Source organism: Chelonia mydas, chromosome 2 (assembly GCF_015237465.2).
Source record: "Chelonia mydas isolate rCheMyd1 chromosome 2, rCheMyd1.pri.v2, whole genome shotgun sequence".
Classification (NCBI taxonomy): domain Eukaryota; kingdom Metazoa; phylum Chordata; order Testudines; family Cheloniidae; genus Chelonia; species Chelonia mydas.
The window spans coordinates 38,216,243-38,232,393 of NC_057850.1; the positions used below are offsets into that span (position 1 = coordinate 38,216,243).

At 41.9% G+C, this 16,151-nt stretch overlaps 1 protein-coding gene across 1 annotated transcript in view; it reads left to right on the forward strand.

The window, feature by feature from the left end:
- The first annotated feature begins 679 nt into the window (after positions 1-679).
- The window catches only part of RGS22 (regulator of G protein signaling 22), a 104,543-nt gene continuing 89,071 nt past the window's right edge, over positions 680-16,151 (forward strand). The window contains exons 1-3 of the mRNA XM_043539287.1: positions 680-843; positions 1,603-1,631; positions 7,307-7,369. Coding sequence (XP_043395222.1) covers positions 819-843; positions 1,603-1,631; positions 7,307-7,369 — 117 coding nt within the window. The 5' untranslated portion in view covers positions 680-818. The remainder of the gene's footprint in view (positions 844-1,602; positions 1,632-7,306; positions 7,370-16,151) is intronic.

A 16,151-nucleotide genomic window follows, 5' to 3' on the forward strand; every position in this document is an offset into this window, starting at 1 on the left:
TGTGTTCCTGCTGAGTTAGTGCCCTGTGAGCATCATCAGCAGCAGCAGCTACAAGGATCACAGGGGGAGGCTGTCACAAGGGCAGCAGCTAACACATCACAATGGAGTCTGCTGTACTTGTTAGAGTAACACCCTGGATGTCACCTCAAACTCAGTGACACAACCCCTTCCCGCTTCCCCTTTCTGTTTGTGTGTGTTGGGAATTGCAGACGGTGCCTGGGGTTTCCAGTGGCTCTGTGTGATCAGGCCCCAGAATCCAGTTACAGACACAGAATTATTTGATACATGGTGAAAACCGATTGGCAAATGCTGTGCATAAAATACTCAGCCCCTTGAATCAAGACAAGTGAGAGAGAGAGAGAGAGAGAGAGAGAGGTACCTCCAGGGAAAAACAGAATCTTCTTGGGCAGAGAGCTCTTTAGGTTTGCTTTAGAGAAGTTTGTTTGGTCTAATCTTTTTTCCTGCCTATGCCCACCCCATATCAGTGAATAATGAATATCTCCCCTGGAGATGAACAGTGATAATCTCACCAGCCTGTCCAATTGGTGAGTTTGTCTCGATGAGTCACGCTCAGAGAGGAGTAAAAGTATTTGCTAATGGCTCATGTTCTTTCCATGCATTGTCTGCAATTCCATAGCAACCCAGACTTGCTGTGAAGCACACAAGAAAGCCAGGCTGGGTTGCTGCAGCCTGTGTGCCCTGAGCCAAGGTTCTACAGTGTCTCTTTCCAGGTCCCCAAGCACGGATTCCCTGGCTGTCCCAGGGACAATGCGGCATTAACACAACGGGGGATCAGTCTCTGCTCAAAAAGTTCCAATATGAGGAAGAAGAGGCTCACAACTGGTATGTAAAGCTCTTCCAACAGGGCAAAGGGGCAGTAACCACTTAGGGCTGTGTCTCGGGCTATGGGGATGATGACTCCAAGGGGGGAAATTTAAATTATATCCTTGAAATTCATACAGCAAAATTCTTCAGTCCTGAGAATGAAAGACCATGAACACTTCCTTTATATGCATCCCAAAGAAGGGAAGCTATTTCTCAAGTGGGTGAGACTTGGAGCATATCTGTTTCACCTGGGAACGTTTCCTGTGTTGCCTGTTCTCATGATTTTATCATGAGTCGCACAATATCTAGTGTGTTTAGCCCCAGCTTCTGGAGTCATGGAATTACATGGGAATCAGCTTTCTTTATAAAAAGAGCAAGTTTTTTGTCTTCATGATTTCAGTGTAAAATGTGATTTCAGCTGGAAAATGTGAACTGAGTGCACCATAAAGGCTCAAAAAACAGAAAACAAATACCCCCAATATATGATTTTTCAAAAAAAATCTCATATTTAAAATAATCTCATGATTTTTTGAGATCTGATTCATGATTTTTAAATGCTTGGGGTTGACAATACATTTGACATTTCCTTAGAGTTTCTTTATTTACTCGGATCAGGTTATTTTATTTCAGAAAACCCAGGAAATTAGTAGAGTCCCATCACTTATTTAATTTTTCAGAGTAATCTCTAAATTATGTGTGCAGTCAAACTGACCTCAACAAACATAAATGGAAATGTGTTGGATGAATAACAAGTAGTGTTTTATACCTGTGTTTCAGAGCCTCCAGATATAACAGAAGATGCATTTGTAAGTAAACTTTAAAAGGACCGATAATTTTTTTTTTGTTTTGGGACTACAGAGAAAATAGCAGGTCATGGAAAACTGCTCTATGGTTTCTTATTTCTTCCATTGTAGTAGCTGAGCATTGACATGTTTTTCCCAGCAGGAATACTGCTACTTCTGACAGTGTTTCTTTAAAAGAATGGTTCTCATTGTTTCATTTGATTAAGAAAAAAATGCTGCAGTGTTAGAAAAAGTGAAACAGAAATTTAAAGGGAATAAGCTTGCAAAGAAAAGCACAATGGTAGAGGAAGGAAGGAAGAAAATAGTTAATTGGAAGGTCCAATCTGATATGTTCTACAGATGCATTTTTCTTACCATTTTGAGAGCTGATTTATCTGTTCTCTGCTTATTGCTTCATACCAAATGACACTCCTTTCCCTATTTGAATGCCTATGCAGTATGCATGTTTTTTTAAACATATTTAGTTCTATCCCTGATGGAGACCTCTAGGTGCTACTCTAATATAAACAATATATATTGAAATCCAGGTTAATTTCATTTAGGAATAAACAAAAATATATATCATAACATATTAATAACCTAGCTAAACCAAAAGTTTACATTGGGTTAGGCTCTGATTCTACAATCTGCTCCATTTGGGCAGTGGACTTCAGTGGAACTCAAGTAGGTGCATGGATCCAATATACGGAATTCAACGCAGGATTGGGGTTTCTATAATTACTTTAAGGCTTTGACATTTAAAGTGAGCTCTGGATTTTTGTCTGTGAGCACTTTTCATTTCAGTAGAAGCTGCATTTGATGTACTGTTCTATTGTCTTACCAAGTCTATCTGTGTTCAGATCCTCCTTGGGTATCTTATAACATCACTCTGTATCTGTGCTAGAACACTCACGGCAGTGATATGGAGAAAGCTAGTATATAGAATAGATACAGTGTCATGGGATACGTTTCCCTAGAAAATGTAAACAGCATTTTTACAGGATACCACTGACAAAATGATCATCCCTCACTGCTTTAAGACTGACAGTAATAGGACCCTTAATACCTGCATACTGTATGCAGGCAAAATTCCCAGTTACTTCAATAAGTTTTGCCTGCATAAGCACTGGAAGTTCAAGCCATTTGTAGTTCATCCAGACTGCCTATTGGAATAATGAGAATGCTTTTAATAATTATAACTTGGATTGTACACCACAGAGCACATCAGGGAAAGAATTAAAAGAAAATGCCACAAACATCTAAAAAAATTTTTGTATATAAAATTATATGGACTCTAATAGGCAAATGAGTGTGTAAACATTATTTTGAAATGAGAATAAGACTGGTTGCTGAAATAAAAGTCCTATAGGAGAGTTTTATTGTTTTTTAATATTCTTTAAAAGACTTGCAGATAGGTGCAATAAGTAGCAAAGCTTGCGTTAACAGCGTAGTAAAAGTTTTATGGATTAATGACGCCCTTTGTTTATATTTCTTGCTGCTATATAAGACTTTAAAGAACATATTCCTGGCAAATAAAAAACACGTGTACCTGTATATTTTCATAGGACTTCTAATTCAGTGCGTAATAAATATTTTGTTTCAAATAATTCACGTAGATGAGAGAAGTATTTAGACTACATGTTATTGTATCTAATCATCATCAAACTAGTCTTTACCCATTTCAAATCTAATCATGTATTACTTACGCACAGCAAATGTGAAATATAGATACTTTTTATACATGCACAACCCGTTTCCTACAAAACTTTTCATATAAATTGGGCTCAATCCAATGTCCATTGAAGTAAATGGGAGTCTTTCACTAATTTAATTGGGCACTAGATCAGGCCCTTATACCTTGATTCAGGAGAGATCTTAAGCATATGTTTATTTAAAGCATGTGCTTCTCATTGTCTTCAAGTTAAGCACATGCTTCAGTGCTTTGCTGAACTGGGGCCTAAGACCCTGGTTCAAAGCTTATTGAAATCAATGGGAGTCTTTCCACTGACTTCAGTGTGCTTTGGATCAGACCCTTCGATCCAAATTCTCCTGTTTAATGCTTAGTCCAAATATATTTGCCCTTCCCCTTCCATGCCTCTCCCAGTTCCTGAGTGCAGGTACACAGGAAGCCACTGTGTAGCTGAGCTTAATACAGTAGTGCTAGGAATGTTCATGCCCTACATGCCCCATCAAATACTGTCCCCCATGTGTGTAGTTGCACTTAATCACCATGGAGGAAGAGTCAGGATTTGCCTTCTTAAAAACTTTAACAGTGCCAATAGATAGATTTAGACTACAGACAGTTTTTATGCACAGAAATAATAAAGTGTTTGAGAAACTGTATGCAGTGTTGTTAAAGCTGTGTCAAACCCAGGATATTAGAGACACAAGGTGGATGAGGTAATATCTTTTATTGGACTAACTTCTTTTGGTGAGAGAGACACGCTTTTGAGCTACACAGAGCTCTTCTTCAGGTCTGGGAAAAATACTCAGAGTGTCACAGCTGCATACAAGATTGAATGGATAATTTAACATAAATAGCACATATTCTAAGGGACCATTCAAGGTGAAGTGGTGCATTAACCACCCTGCAGTCCTAGGACAAAAAGTGAGTTACAGATTGTTGTAATAAACCATAAATCTAGTGTCTTCATTAAGATCATCATTTTTAGTGTCTAGCAAAGTTATGAATTTAAGCTCCCAGGCTTGTCTTTTGAAAGTATTGTGGCACCTTAGAGACTAACAAATGTATTTGAGCATAAGCTTTTGTGAGCTACAGCTCACTTCATTGGATGCACTCAGTGGAAAATACAGCGGGGAGATTTATATACATAGAGAACATGAAACAATGGGTATTACCATACACACTGTAACGAGAGAGATCACTTAAGGTGAGCTAATACCAGCAGGAGAGCCGGGGGGGTGTGGGGGATCTTTTGTAGTGATAATCAAGGTGGGCCATTTCCAGCAGTTGACAAGAACATCTGAGGAACAGTGGGGAGTGGATGGGGGGAATAAACATGGGGAAATAGTTTTGCTTTGTGTAATGACCTATCCACTCCCAGTCTCTATTCAAGCCTAAGTTAATTGCATCCAGTTTGCAAATTAATTCCAATTCAGCAGTCTCTCATTGGAGTCTGTTTTTGAAATTTTTTTGTTGAAGAATTGTAACTTTTAGGTCTGTAATCGAGTGACCAAAGAGACTGAAGTGTTCTCCAACTGGTTTTTGAATGTTATAATTCTTGACGTCTGATTTGTGTCCATTCATTCTTTTACGTAGAGACTGTCCAGTTTGACCAATGTACATGTCAGAGGGGCATTGCTGGCACATGATGGCATATATCACATTGGTAGATGTGCAGGTGAACGAGCCTCTGATAGTGTGGCTGATGTGATTAGGCCAGTTGGCAACGGGCTTTGTTGCAAGGATAGGTTCCTGGGTTAGTGGTTCTGTTGTGTGGTGTGTGGTTGCTGGTGAGTATTTGCTTCAGGTTGGGAGGCTGTCTGTAAGCAAGGACTGGCCTGTCTCCCAAGATCTGTGAGAGTGATGGGTCGTCCTTCAGGATAGGTTGTAGATCCTTGATGATGCGTTGGAGAGGTTTTAGTTGGGGGCTGAAGTTGATGTCTAGTGGCGTTCTGTTATTTTCTTTGTTGGGCCTGTCCTGTAGTAGATAACTTCTGAGTACTCTTCTGGCTCTGTCAATCTGTTTCTTTGCTTCAGCAGGTGGGTATTGTAGTTGTAAGAATGCTTGCTAGAGATCTTGTAGGTGTTTGTCTCTGTCTGAGGGGTTGGAGCAAATGCGGTTGTATTGTAGAGCTTGGCTGTAGACAATGGATCGTGTGGTGTGGTCTGGATGAAAGCTGGAGGCATGTAGGTAGGCATAGCGGTCAGTAGGTTTCCGGTATAGGGTGTTGTTTATTTTGACCATCACTTATTAGCACCATAGTGTCCAGGAAGTGGATCTCTTGTGTGGACTGGTCCAGGCTGAGGTTGATGGTGGGATGGAAATTGTGGAAATCATGGTAGAATTCCTCAAGGGCTTCTTTTCCATGGGTCCAGATGATGAAGATGTCATCAATGTAGCGCAAGTAGAGTAGGGGCATTAGGGGACGAGAGCTGAGGAAGCGTTGTTCTAAGTCAGCCATAAAAATGTTGGCATACTGTGGGGCCATGCGGGTACCCATAGCAGTGCCGCTGATTTGAAGGTATACATTGTCCCCAAATGTGAAATAGTTGTGGGTGAGGACAAAGTCACAAAGTTCAGCCACCAGGTTTGCCGTGACATTATCGGGGATAGTGTTCCTGACGGCTTGTAGTCCATGTTTGTGTGGAATGTTGGTGTAGAGGGCTTCTACATCCATAGTGGCCAGGATGGTGTTATCAGGAAGATCACTGATGGATTGTAGTTTCCTCAGGAAGTCAGTGGTGTCTTGAAGATAGCTGGAAGTGCTGGTAGCATAGGGCCTGAGGAGGGAGTCTACATAGCCAGTCAATCCTGCTGTCAGGGTGCCAATGCCAATGTGTTCACCCACAGGTGATATGGTCTTTTTCATTTTCCTGTGTGAGTTCATTTGTGAGCACAGTGATTGTCTGGTTTCATCCACATAGTTGCTATTGGGGCATTTAGTGCACTGGATGATGTACACTGCATGTTGTGATAGGCATGTGTAGGACCCAGGGATCTTGAGAGGTATGTTGGAGGCGTGTTGATCATTATAGCAGTGGAGTTATGTCTGCAGGTTTTGCATCTGTTGTTCTGGCAGGGTCTGGTGCTGCTTTGAGTTGGTGTCCTGGTCTGTGGGGAGCTTGCTTTTGATGATGAGCCTGGAGAGGTTGAGGGGTTGCTTGAAGGCCAGAAGAGGGTGTTCAGGAACAATTTCTTTCAGGATGGGGTACCCATTGACTATGGGTTGTAGTTTTTCAAGAATATACCCTGTATGAGTTCTAGTATGTGGTGTAGTTGACAAGTTGGGGTATTGTGGCAGGTTGTCTCGACGTATTTGATTGGCCCATTAATAATTGACATTAAAAACTAGACAGGATTCTCTATCATAAAGCTGACAGATTTTTAAAAAGCCAACAGAGAATACATTCTATGCTGGCTTGTTCTTTCTCCCATTGATATGAGTGGGAGTTTTGCCATTGATTTCAGCAGTTAAGATGGGGAAAATTCCAATTGGGGCCAGGCCCTAACTATGGCATACTACTGCTTGACATGATGTGCCAAATTCTGATCTGCTTAGCACCCTCTTATTCACCTTTGGTGGCTATCCCATTGTGGGTATCAGTTTGGGGATGGAAAAATGCTCCACAGAGCAGCTACATTCCTCTTTCCCAGGTGCAGATAGGTGGGAGGGTGTGGAACAAGTCAGGAATATGTAGGTTACTTGCATATCAATTTTTTTCAGAAGTAAATTTGCAAATTTCCCACTTTTACTAGCTTTTAGGTTTACATGTGTTTTCTCTGTAAGTTCTTTGGCACACGGACTGTCTTTGTATGCTTTGTATGGTATTGAGCACATCAGTGGTGTACAATGAATATTAAATAACAATACAATGATACAGTGAAAAGTCTACTTTTGTGCAAAAGTTCTGATCTGCTTTAAGGCAAATCATAGTATAACAGACTATAATATATACAAATACACATCAACATAGATTACTGTAAACATTGTCTTGTGTTTTCATGTTCCCATAGGAAGATTATTTAGCGACAGATGATATGCTTGTGAACTACTTTAATGAATTCTTGAGTCTTCCAGTAAGTATGTTATATTAATTTCTTCCTAAACGCAAGAAAAAACTTTATTGTGATTAGTACTAAGGCAAACTGACTTGGAAACACATATTGTGTGTTTTTTAAATTAAAGTGTTCTGTTGACTTTCCAATTCTTTTGAAGGGCTTCTATATTGGTAGCATCTAAATGTCTTAAGATGTTATCATCAGTAAAGCTTTGCCAATATCCATAAAATACAACATAGTATCTGGACTTCTTGGGATATAATTTCTCTTGCTTCAGGTCAATCTATATATGTAACTTCCAGTTCATCAAAATATTATAGATTAGAAGTGAAGAAGATATATTTAGTGCTTATGTTAAAATACCTTTGAAAATCAGGCCACTTTTATTTAGGTGCCTAATTTAAGGCATTCAGGTTTGCAAATATTAGTCCTAATTCATCTCTCTGCCATTGAGACTATGGACCAAATTCAGCAGTGGCGCATCTCCACTGATTTAATTTAGAGGTGCACCCTCTCTCCCCCATATACCATTATTGATTCTGTCTGAAAGTATATTTCCCTGATTTCAGTGGGAATTTTGCCTGGGTGAAGATGGTAGAATTGGATTCTAAAATCAAGTTTTTGATTTTTAAATAAAATTTGTAAGCATGTAAAAGAATTGCCCATGGTGATGATACTGTCTTCTCACAGGAGCTCTCTCCCTATATACTGTATAGTACCTCTCACTGCAAGTTTCTTGGGAAACTCTCTCAACTATCAGAGGGGTAGCTGTGTTAGTCTGGATCTGTAAAAGCAGCAGAGTCCTGTGGAACCTTATAGACTAACAGACGTATTGGAGCATAAGCTTTCGTGGGTGCATGTAATGCACTTCGTCGGATGCATGTAATGGAAATTTCCAGAGGCAGGTATAAATATGCAAGCAAGAATCAGGCTTGGGATAACAAGGTTAGTTCAATCAGGGAGGATGAGGCCCTCTTCTAGCAGTTGAGGTGTGAACACCAAGGGAGGAGAAACTGCTTTTGTAGTTGGCTAGCCAGTCACAGTCTTTGTTTAATCCTGAGCTGATGGTGTCAAATTTGCAAATGAACTGAAGCTCAGCAGTTTCTCTTTGAAGTCTGGTCCTGAAGTTTTTTTGTTGCAGGATGGCTACACCTTTAAATCTGCTCGTGTGTGTCCAGGGAGGTTGAAGTGTTCTCCTACAGGTTTTTGTATATTGTCATTCCTAATATCTGATTTGTGTCCATTTATCCTTTTACGTAGGGACTGTCCAGTTTGGCCAATGTACATAGCAGAAGGGCATTGCTGGCACATGATGGCTTATATTATATTGGTGGACGTCCAGCTGAATGAACCGGTGATGGTGTGGCTGATTTGGTTAGGTCCTGTGATGGTGTCACTGGTGTAGATATGTGGGCAGAGTTGGCATCAAGCTTTGTTGCATGGATTGGTTCCTGAGTTAGAGTTACTTTGGTGCGGTGTGTAGTTGCTGGTGAGAATATGCTTCAGGTTGGCGGGTTGTCTGTGGGTGAGGACTGGCCTGCCTCCCAAGGCCTGTGAAAGTGAGGGATGGTTGTCCAGGATGGGTTGTAGATCGCTGATGATGCGTTGGAGAGGTTTTAGCTGAGGACTGTATGTGATAGCCAGTGGAGTTCTGTTGGTTTCTTTCTTGGGCTTGTCTTGCAGCAGGAGGCTTCTGGGTACACCTCTGGCTCTGTTGATCTGTTTCCTTATTTCCTCATGTGGGTATTGTAGTTTTGAGAATGCTTGGTGAAGATCTTGTAGGTGTTGGTCTCTGTCTGAGGGGTTTGAGCAAATGCGGTTGGACCTCAGCGCTTGGCTGTAGACAATGGATCGTGTGGTGTGTCCGGGATGGAAGCTGGAGGCATGAAGGTAGGCATAGCAGTCGGTGGGTTTTCGGCATAGGGTGGTGTTAACGTGACCGTGACTTATTTGTACCATGGTGTCTAGGAAGTGGACCTCCCGGGTAGATTGGTCCAGGTTGAAGTTGACGGTGGGGTGGAAGCTATTGAAATCGTGGTACAATTCTTCCAGGGTTTCCTTCCCATGGGTCCAGATGATGAGGATGTCATCAATGTAGCATAGGTAGAGAAGGGGCATAAGTGGACGCGAGCTGAGGAAGCGTTGTTCCAGGTCAGCCATAAAAATGTTGGCATATTGTGGGACCATGCGGGTGCCCATAGCAGTGCCACTGGTCTGGAGCTATATATTGTTAGCTAATTTGAAATAATTGTGCGTGAGGATAAAGTCACAGAGCTCAGCAACCAGTCGTGCTGTGGCATCATCAGGGATACTGTTCCTGACAGCTTGTATTCCATCTGTGTGTGGGATGTTTGTGTAGAGAGCCTCTACATCCATGGTGGCTAGGATGGTGTTTTCTGGAGGATCACCAATGCATTGTTGTTTTCTCAGGAAATCAGTGATGTCACAGAGATAGCTGGGAGTGCTGGTGGCTTAGGGGCTGAGTAGAATCATAGAATATCAGGGTTGGAAGGGACCTCAGGAGGTCATCTAGTCCAACCTCCTGCTCAAAGGAGGACCAATCCCCAATCAAATCATCCCAGCCAAGGCTTTGTCAAGCCTGACCTTAAAAACTTCCAAGGAAGGAGATTCTACCACCTCCCTAGGTAACGCATTCCAGTGTTTCACCACCCTCCTAGTGAAAAAGTTTTTCCTAATATCCAACCTAAACCTCCCCCACTGCAACTTGAGACCATTACTCCTTGTCCTGTCCTCTTCTACCACTGAGAATAGTCTAGAACCATCCTCTCTGGAACCACCTCTCAGGTAGTTGAAAGCAGCTATCAAATCCCCCCTCATTCTTCTCTTCTGCAGACTAACAATCCCAGTTCCCTCAGCCTCTCCTCATAAGTCATGTGTTCCAGACCCCTAATCATTTTTGTTGCCCTTCGCTGGACTCTCTCCAATTTATCCACGTCCTTCTTGTAGTGTGGGGCCCAAAACTGGACACAGTACTCCAGATGAGGCCTCACCAATGTTGAATAGAGGGGAATGATCACGTCCCTCGATCTGCTCGCTATGCCCCTACTTATACATCCCAAAATGCCATTGGCTTTCTTGGCAACAAGGGCACACTGCTGACTCATATCCAGCTTCTCGTCTACTGTAACCCCTAGGTCCTTTTCCGCAGAACTGCTGCCTAGCCATTCGGTCCCTAGTCTGTAGCTGTGCATTGGGTTCTTCCGTCCTAAGTGCAGGACCCTGCACTTATCCTTATTGAACCGCATCAGGTTTCTTTTGGCCTAATCCTCCAATTTGTCTAGGTCCCTCTGTATCCTATCCCTGCCCTCCAGCGTATCTACCACTCCTCCCAGTTTAGTATCATCTGCAAATTTGCTGAGAGTGCAATCCACACCATCCTCCAGATCATTTATGAAGATATTGAACAAAACCGGCCCCAGGACCGACCCCTGGGGCACTCCACTTGACACCGGCTGCCAACATATCTGGACAGTCCTTCAGTGAGAGTGCAAAAGCCCGAGATGATGGGGCATCCAGGATTTCCGGGTTTGTGGATCTTGGGTAGTAGATAGAATAACCCCGGTCGGGGCTCTAAGGGTACGTTGATTTGTTCCTGTGTTAGTGTAGGGAGTGTCCTGAGTAGATGGTGCAGTTTCTTAGTGTATTCCTCAGTGGGATCTGAGGAAAGTGGCCTGTAGAATTTGGTATTGGAGAGTTGTCTGGCAGCCTCCTTTTGGTAGTCAGACCTGTTCATGATGACAACAGCACCTCCTTTATCAGCCTCTTTGATTATAATGTCAGGCTTGTTTCTGAGGCTTTGGGTGGCATTGCGTTCTGCACGACTTAGGTTATGAGGTAAGCAATGTTGTTTTTCCACAATTTCTGCCTGTGTATGTCGGCGGAAGCATTCTATGTATAGGTCCAGACTGTCATTTCGACCCTCAGGAGGAGTCCATGTGGACTCCTTCTTCTTGTGCTGTTGGTGTGGTGTATCAGTGTGCTGTTCAGTGTTATCTTGAAAGTATTCTTTGAGTCGGAGATGGTGAAAGTAGGCTTCCAGCTCCCCGCAGAGCTGTATCATGTTTGTGGGGGTGGTGGGGCAGAAAGAGAGTCCCCGAGATAGGACAGACTCTTCTGCTGGGCTGAGTGTGTAGCTGGATAGATTGACGATATTGCTGGGTGAGTTAGGGTTACCATTGTTGTGGCCCCATGTAGGTAGGTGGCAGGTAGGATTTTAGACAGCTTACAATCCTTTTTCCTTTGTAGAGAGGTGAAGTGTGTAATGTAGATCTCCTGTCTTATTTTATTAAAGTCCATTTATATGGAAAGTTGGTTATTTATGAGAGTCTCCAGGTTGGAGCGCTCTTTTTGTGATGGTCACATTAACACCACCCTATACTGAAAACCCACCGATCGCTATGCCTACCTTCATGCCTCCAGCTTCCATCCCGGTCACGCCACACGATCCATTGACTACAGCCAAGCGCTGAGGTCCAACCGCATTTGCTCCAACCCCTCAGACAGAGACCAACATCTACAAGATCTTCACCAAGCATTCTCAAAACTACGATACCCACACGAGGAAATAAGGAAACAGATCAACAGAGCCAGAAGTGTACCGTGAAGCCTCCTGCTGCAAGACAAGCCCAAGAAAGAAACCAACAGAACTCCAGATGACTCTATGGCCATCACATACAGTCCTCAGCTAAAACCTCTCCAACGCATCATCAGTGATCTACAACCCATCCTGGACAACCATCCCTCACTTTCACAGGCCTTGGGAGGCAGGCCAGTCCTCGCCCACAGACAACCCGCCAACCTGAAGCATATTCTCACCAGCAGCTAGATACCGCACCAAAGTAACTCTAACTCAGGAACCAATCCATGCAACAAACCTTGATGCCAACTCTGCCCACATATCTACACCAGCGACACCATCACAGGCCTCACCAGATCAGCCACACCATCACCGGTTCATTCACCTGCATATCCACCAATATAAGCCATCATGTGCCAGCAATGCCCTTCTGCTATGTACATTGGCCAAACTGGACAGTCCCTACATAAAAGGATAAATGTACACAAATCAGATATTAGGAATGGCAATATACAAAAGCACTTCAACCTCCCTGGACACACACGAGCAGATTTAAAGGTAGCCATCCTGCAGCAAAAAAACTTCAGGACCAGACTTCAAAGAGAAACTGCTGAGCTTCAGTTCATTTGCAAATTTGACACCATCAGCTCAGGATTAAACAAAGACTGTGACTGGCTAGCCAACTACAAAAGCAGTTTCTCCTCCCTTGGTGTTCACACCTCAACTGCTAGAAGAGGGCCTCATCCTCCCTGATTGAACTAACCTTGTTATCCCAAGCCTGATTCTTGCTTGCATATTTATACCTGCCTCTGGAAATTTCCACTACATGCATCCGACGAAGTGGGTATTCACCCACGAAAGCTTATGCTCCAATACGTCTGTTAGTCTATAACGTGCCACAGGACTCTTTGCCGCTCTCTCAACTAAACAATGAAGGCACTGTAAGAAGAACATGGGAGTTCTCTCTCCAGCTGCTTTACTATACATGAATCCAAACCTAAACCTGATGTTCTTTAAGCATAGGCCATCTATTGAGAAAGCTGGACTGTTCTGTGATGTAGCAATTTTTAATATTAAATGGGTCAGATTTTCCTCATCACAAGAATACCCCCTCCATCCCATGTTTGTTTGGAAACTGAGTTTCCATGTGAATTTCCTCCAGATCATTCCATCAAAAAGGATGCTGGGGATGGAGTCTTCTTCCCTAAAACTGCGGATGTCCTTGGACCTACCCTGCACAAATCTCAAGACACCTAGTTTAGGGCTGGGCTGTCTGTCAGAAGACCCTATGTTTCCACAGTTGTTAGAGAGCTTATTCCTTCACCCTCTTGCTTCCCTGGTCCTTCTTGCATGAACAGAGAGCAACAATACCCGAAGTCCAAAGGTGCGAACAATTCGATGTTTATTGGCGTGAACTTCCAGCAAGCTTAAATCCAAGTTCCTTTTTCCTTATTTTTGAATCCCAACTTACTTTCTGTTTGCCCCTAATTTATATAGTAATGTTCTTAGCTATACCTTAACCAGTCATTCTACTGAAATTTACCTAACCAATCCTAACATATTGTAACATGATTAGCTAACCAATTATACCCCACCACCTTAATTAGTTTACACCCAGCAAAATTAATTATACAGCAGACAGAAACAATCACAGAACCAGACAGAGACCATGCAAATAAACAATAGCAAAGTGGGACAAAACAATACAGAAGTGAGGATTTCACAGCTACATCTATAAAGACACAAGGGTTTCTCAGCTGTGTCTATTGATAAGTGAGTTCTTACCAGACAGAAAACTATCAAACTAAATTTCCTTTTACATCTTTTAGGCTCTTTCCTTTCTCTGGAGGTGATAGATCGAATCATCTTCCTAACAGGCCCATATTGATTAGTTTGGAATGTGAGGATGTGACCGTTCGCTTCCCAGCTTATGGCTGCCTCTGCTGCTTAGCCAAAGGGATTGGCCTAAGAACAGGGCCTCAGACTGTCGCAGTGAGAAAAGGCCCTTACACAGATTCTTTCTTTTATACCTCTATAACTAGCTAAATGATAAACATATACCTAAATTCTTAAAGTATAGGCCTTTACAGGCAGGCCTGAATATCTATATCCTAACAACAGTGCTTAGTCTACCATCTTGCCTCCATGGCAGCACAGACCCTGAGTCATGCTTCCATGGTCTGAGCACTTGCAGTGGTCCCTGAAATCTACGGAAGGCAATGCTGAATGAGCAAGCATTGTTTTACACAGGTAACCCTTGTGGGTTTCTTGGGGAACAATGCCATATACTCTCTCTTCTACATTTATCCGAAGTATTTTAATGGAAGCTAATATTTATTTGACCTTTTTATTAATAGTGGTCTCATCACCTTTATTTTCTCTTTGATTTCTGCTGAAGGGGTTCTCTATTCAGGATTAAGTTCCTTTAATATCTGGAATAGCCTAAATATTTTATATTCCCAACTTCCCTCCTCTTCCAGAAGATTGACTCTGAGATAGTGCAACATTCCTGTTCAAAGCACTCCACTGAAAATTCTGTCTTTTTGACTTTGTTATGCTGTTATAGCTGTTGCCTAGAAACATAATTATCCAGGTCTGTTAGTATTTAGGCAACTAGTTAAACTGAAAAAATATCATGTGACTTGATGCAACAAATCAGAGGCAGCATATATTTACTTTGAGAGACTCTTTTGATTTAGAATATACCATCAGTGTATGGTAAAAATATAGCACTGGTGACTCTGTATAGCAGGAGAGCAATACTCTGTTGTAGTTTACAGTACATTCTTTAAACAATTAGGTTATCATACTACTATTCAGTACATTCTGACACCAAATGATGTATACTTTAATTAAGTTGTCAGAATTTTTTTTTTGAAACATAAAATTATACAGGATAACCAAACGACACTTTTATTTTGGTCTAAGGTGCAGTGAGTTGAGAAAGTTATAAAGTGATTACATGACATAAACACAGTTTACATCTATCCGAGTGACTAATTTAAGAACAATGGTCCTTTATAAAATACTTAAAACAGAAATATTGTAATAAGCATATTTCCATCTCCAGTTGGCCAGGTAGCTACACCTTCTTTGTTGGATATGGACCTGGGCACCGTGAACTATACATTCGTCACCTCCAGGAATGTAGTTTACCAGAGCATGACAGTTAAGGACACAAGATAGATACATCTGCTTCAGTGTATACAGACCCATCTACTTAGTAACACAGCTGAATGGAAACACATTTCTCCTGCACGCTTCAAGCCACACTGGTTTCCCGTTGCATTCCAAATTCCTTTTAAAGTCCCTTTCAAAGCATTCAGTGAGTTGGGTTCTGGTTATCTAAGGAACTGTCCTTTATTTTTGTGACTTACCACTATATCTGCATTAATCAGGGACGCTGGAGCTGACAGTACCCAGCTTAAAACTCACAGGGAGTAGGCATTCTTGGTGGCATGCCCTTGGCTGTGGAATTCCCTTACAGCAGAAATCAGGATGATCATGGATTTTATCAATTTCAAATTTTAAGACCTACTTCTTTTCAAAAGCCTTTCCACTATAAAATCCCTAAAGAATGGACAATGTTACGTCTCTGGAGATAAAAACATTTCAACACTTCTCTGGTATTAAAAATAGATATATTTTCCTCTCTCTTGTGTGCACACAAACACACACATAGACACATTAATGGTGTAATATGGAGAGGAAGCTGAATATAGTCCTGCAGATTCTTACTTTGTTAAATGGTTTTATTGGCACCCCGGTACGATGGTGATGGCTGCAGAAGAAATACCTAAACACACAGTCTAGCTAGGGATCTGGAATCTTTATGCAGGCAAAACTTCCATGGGAGTTTTGCCTGAGTAAAGAAGGACTCTAGGATTTAGCCTATTGAAATTATCCTGAAAATAAATTAAACAAAAGAAATAAAATAATGTTTAGGCTAATTGCACTTTCAGAAAATAGACACTATGGGCCTGATTGCCCTCTTACTTATACCAGTTTAAATCAGGAGAACAGTGGTTTAAAACTGGTGTTACTAGAGCAAAATCAGACCGTGCATGGGTGGGAGAGAGCAAGTCAGATAGCTGAAAAAAGTTAAGAGTATTCCCCATCTTTAAGACAACTCTAAACCTCTTCGGAAACACCATATCATGGTCAGTAGATCCCCATAATTTCCAGGCTGCACTGAGGAAATTT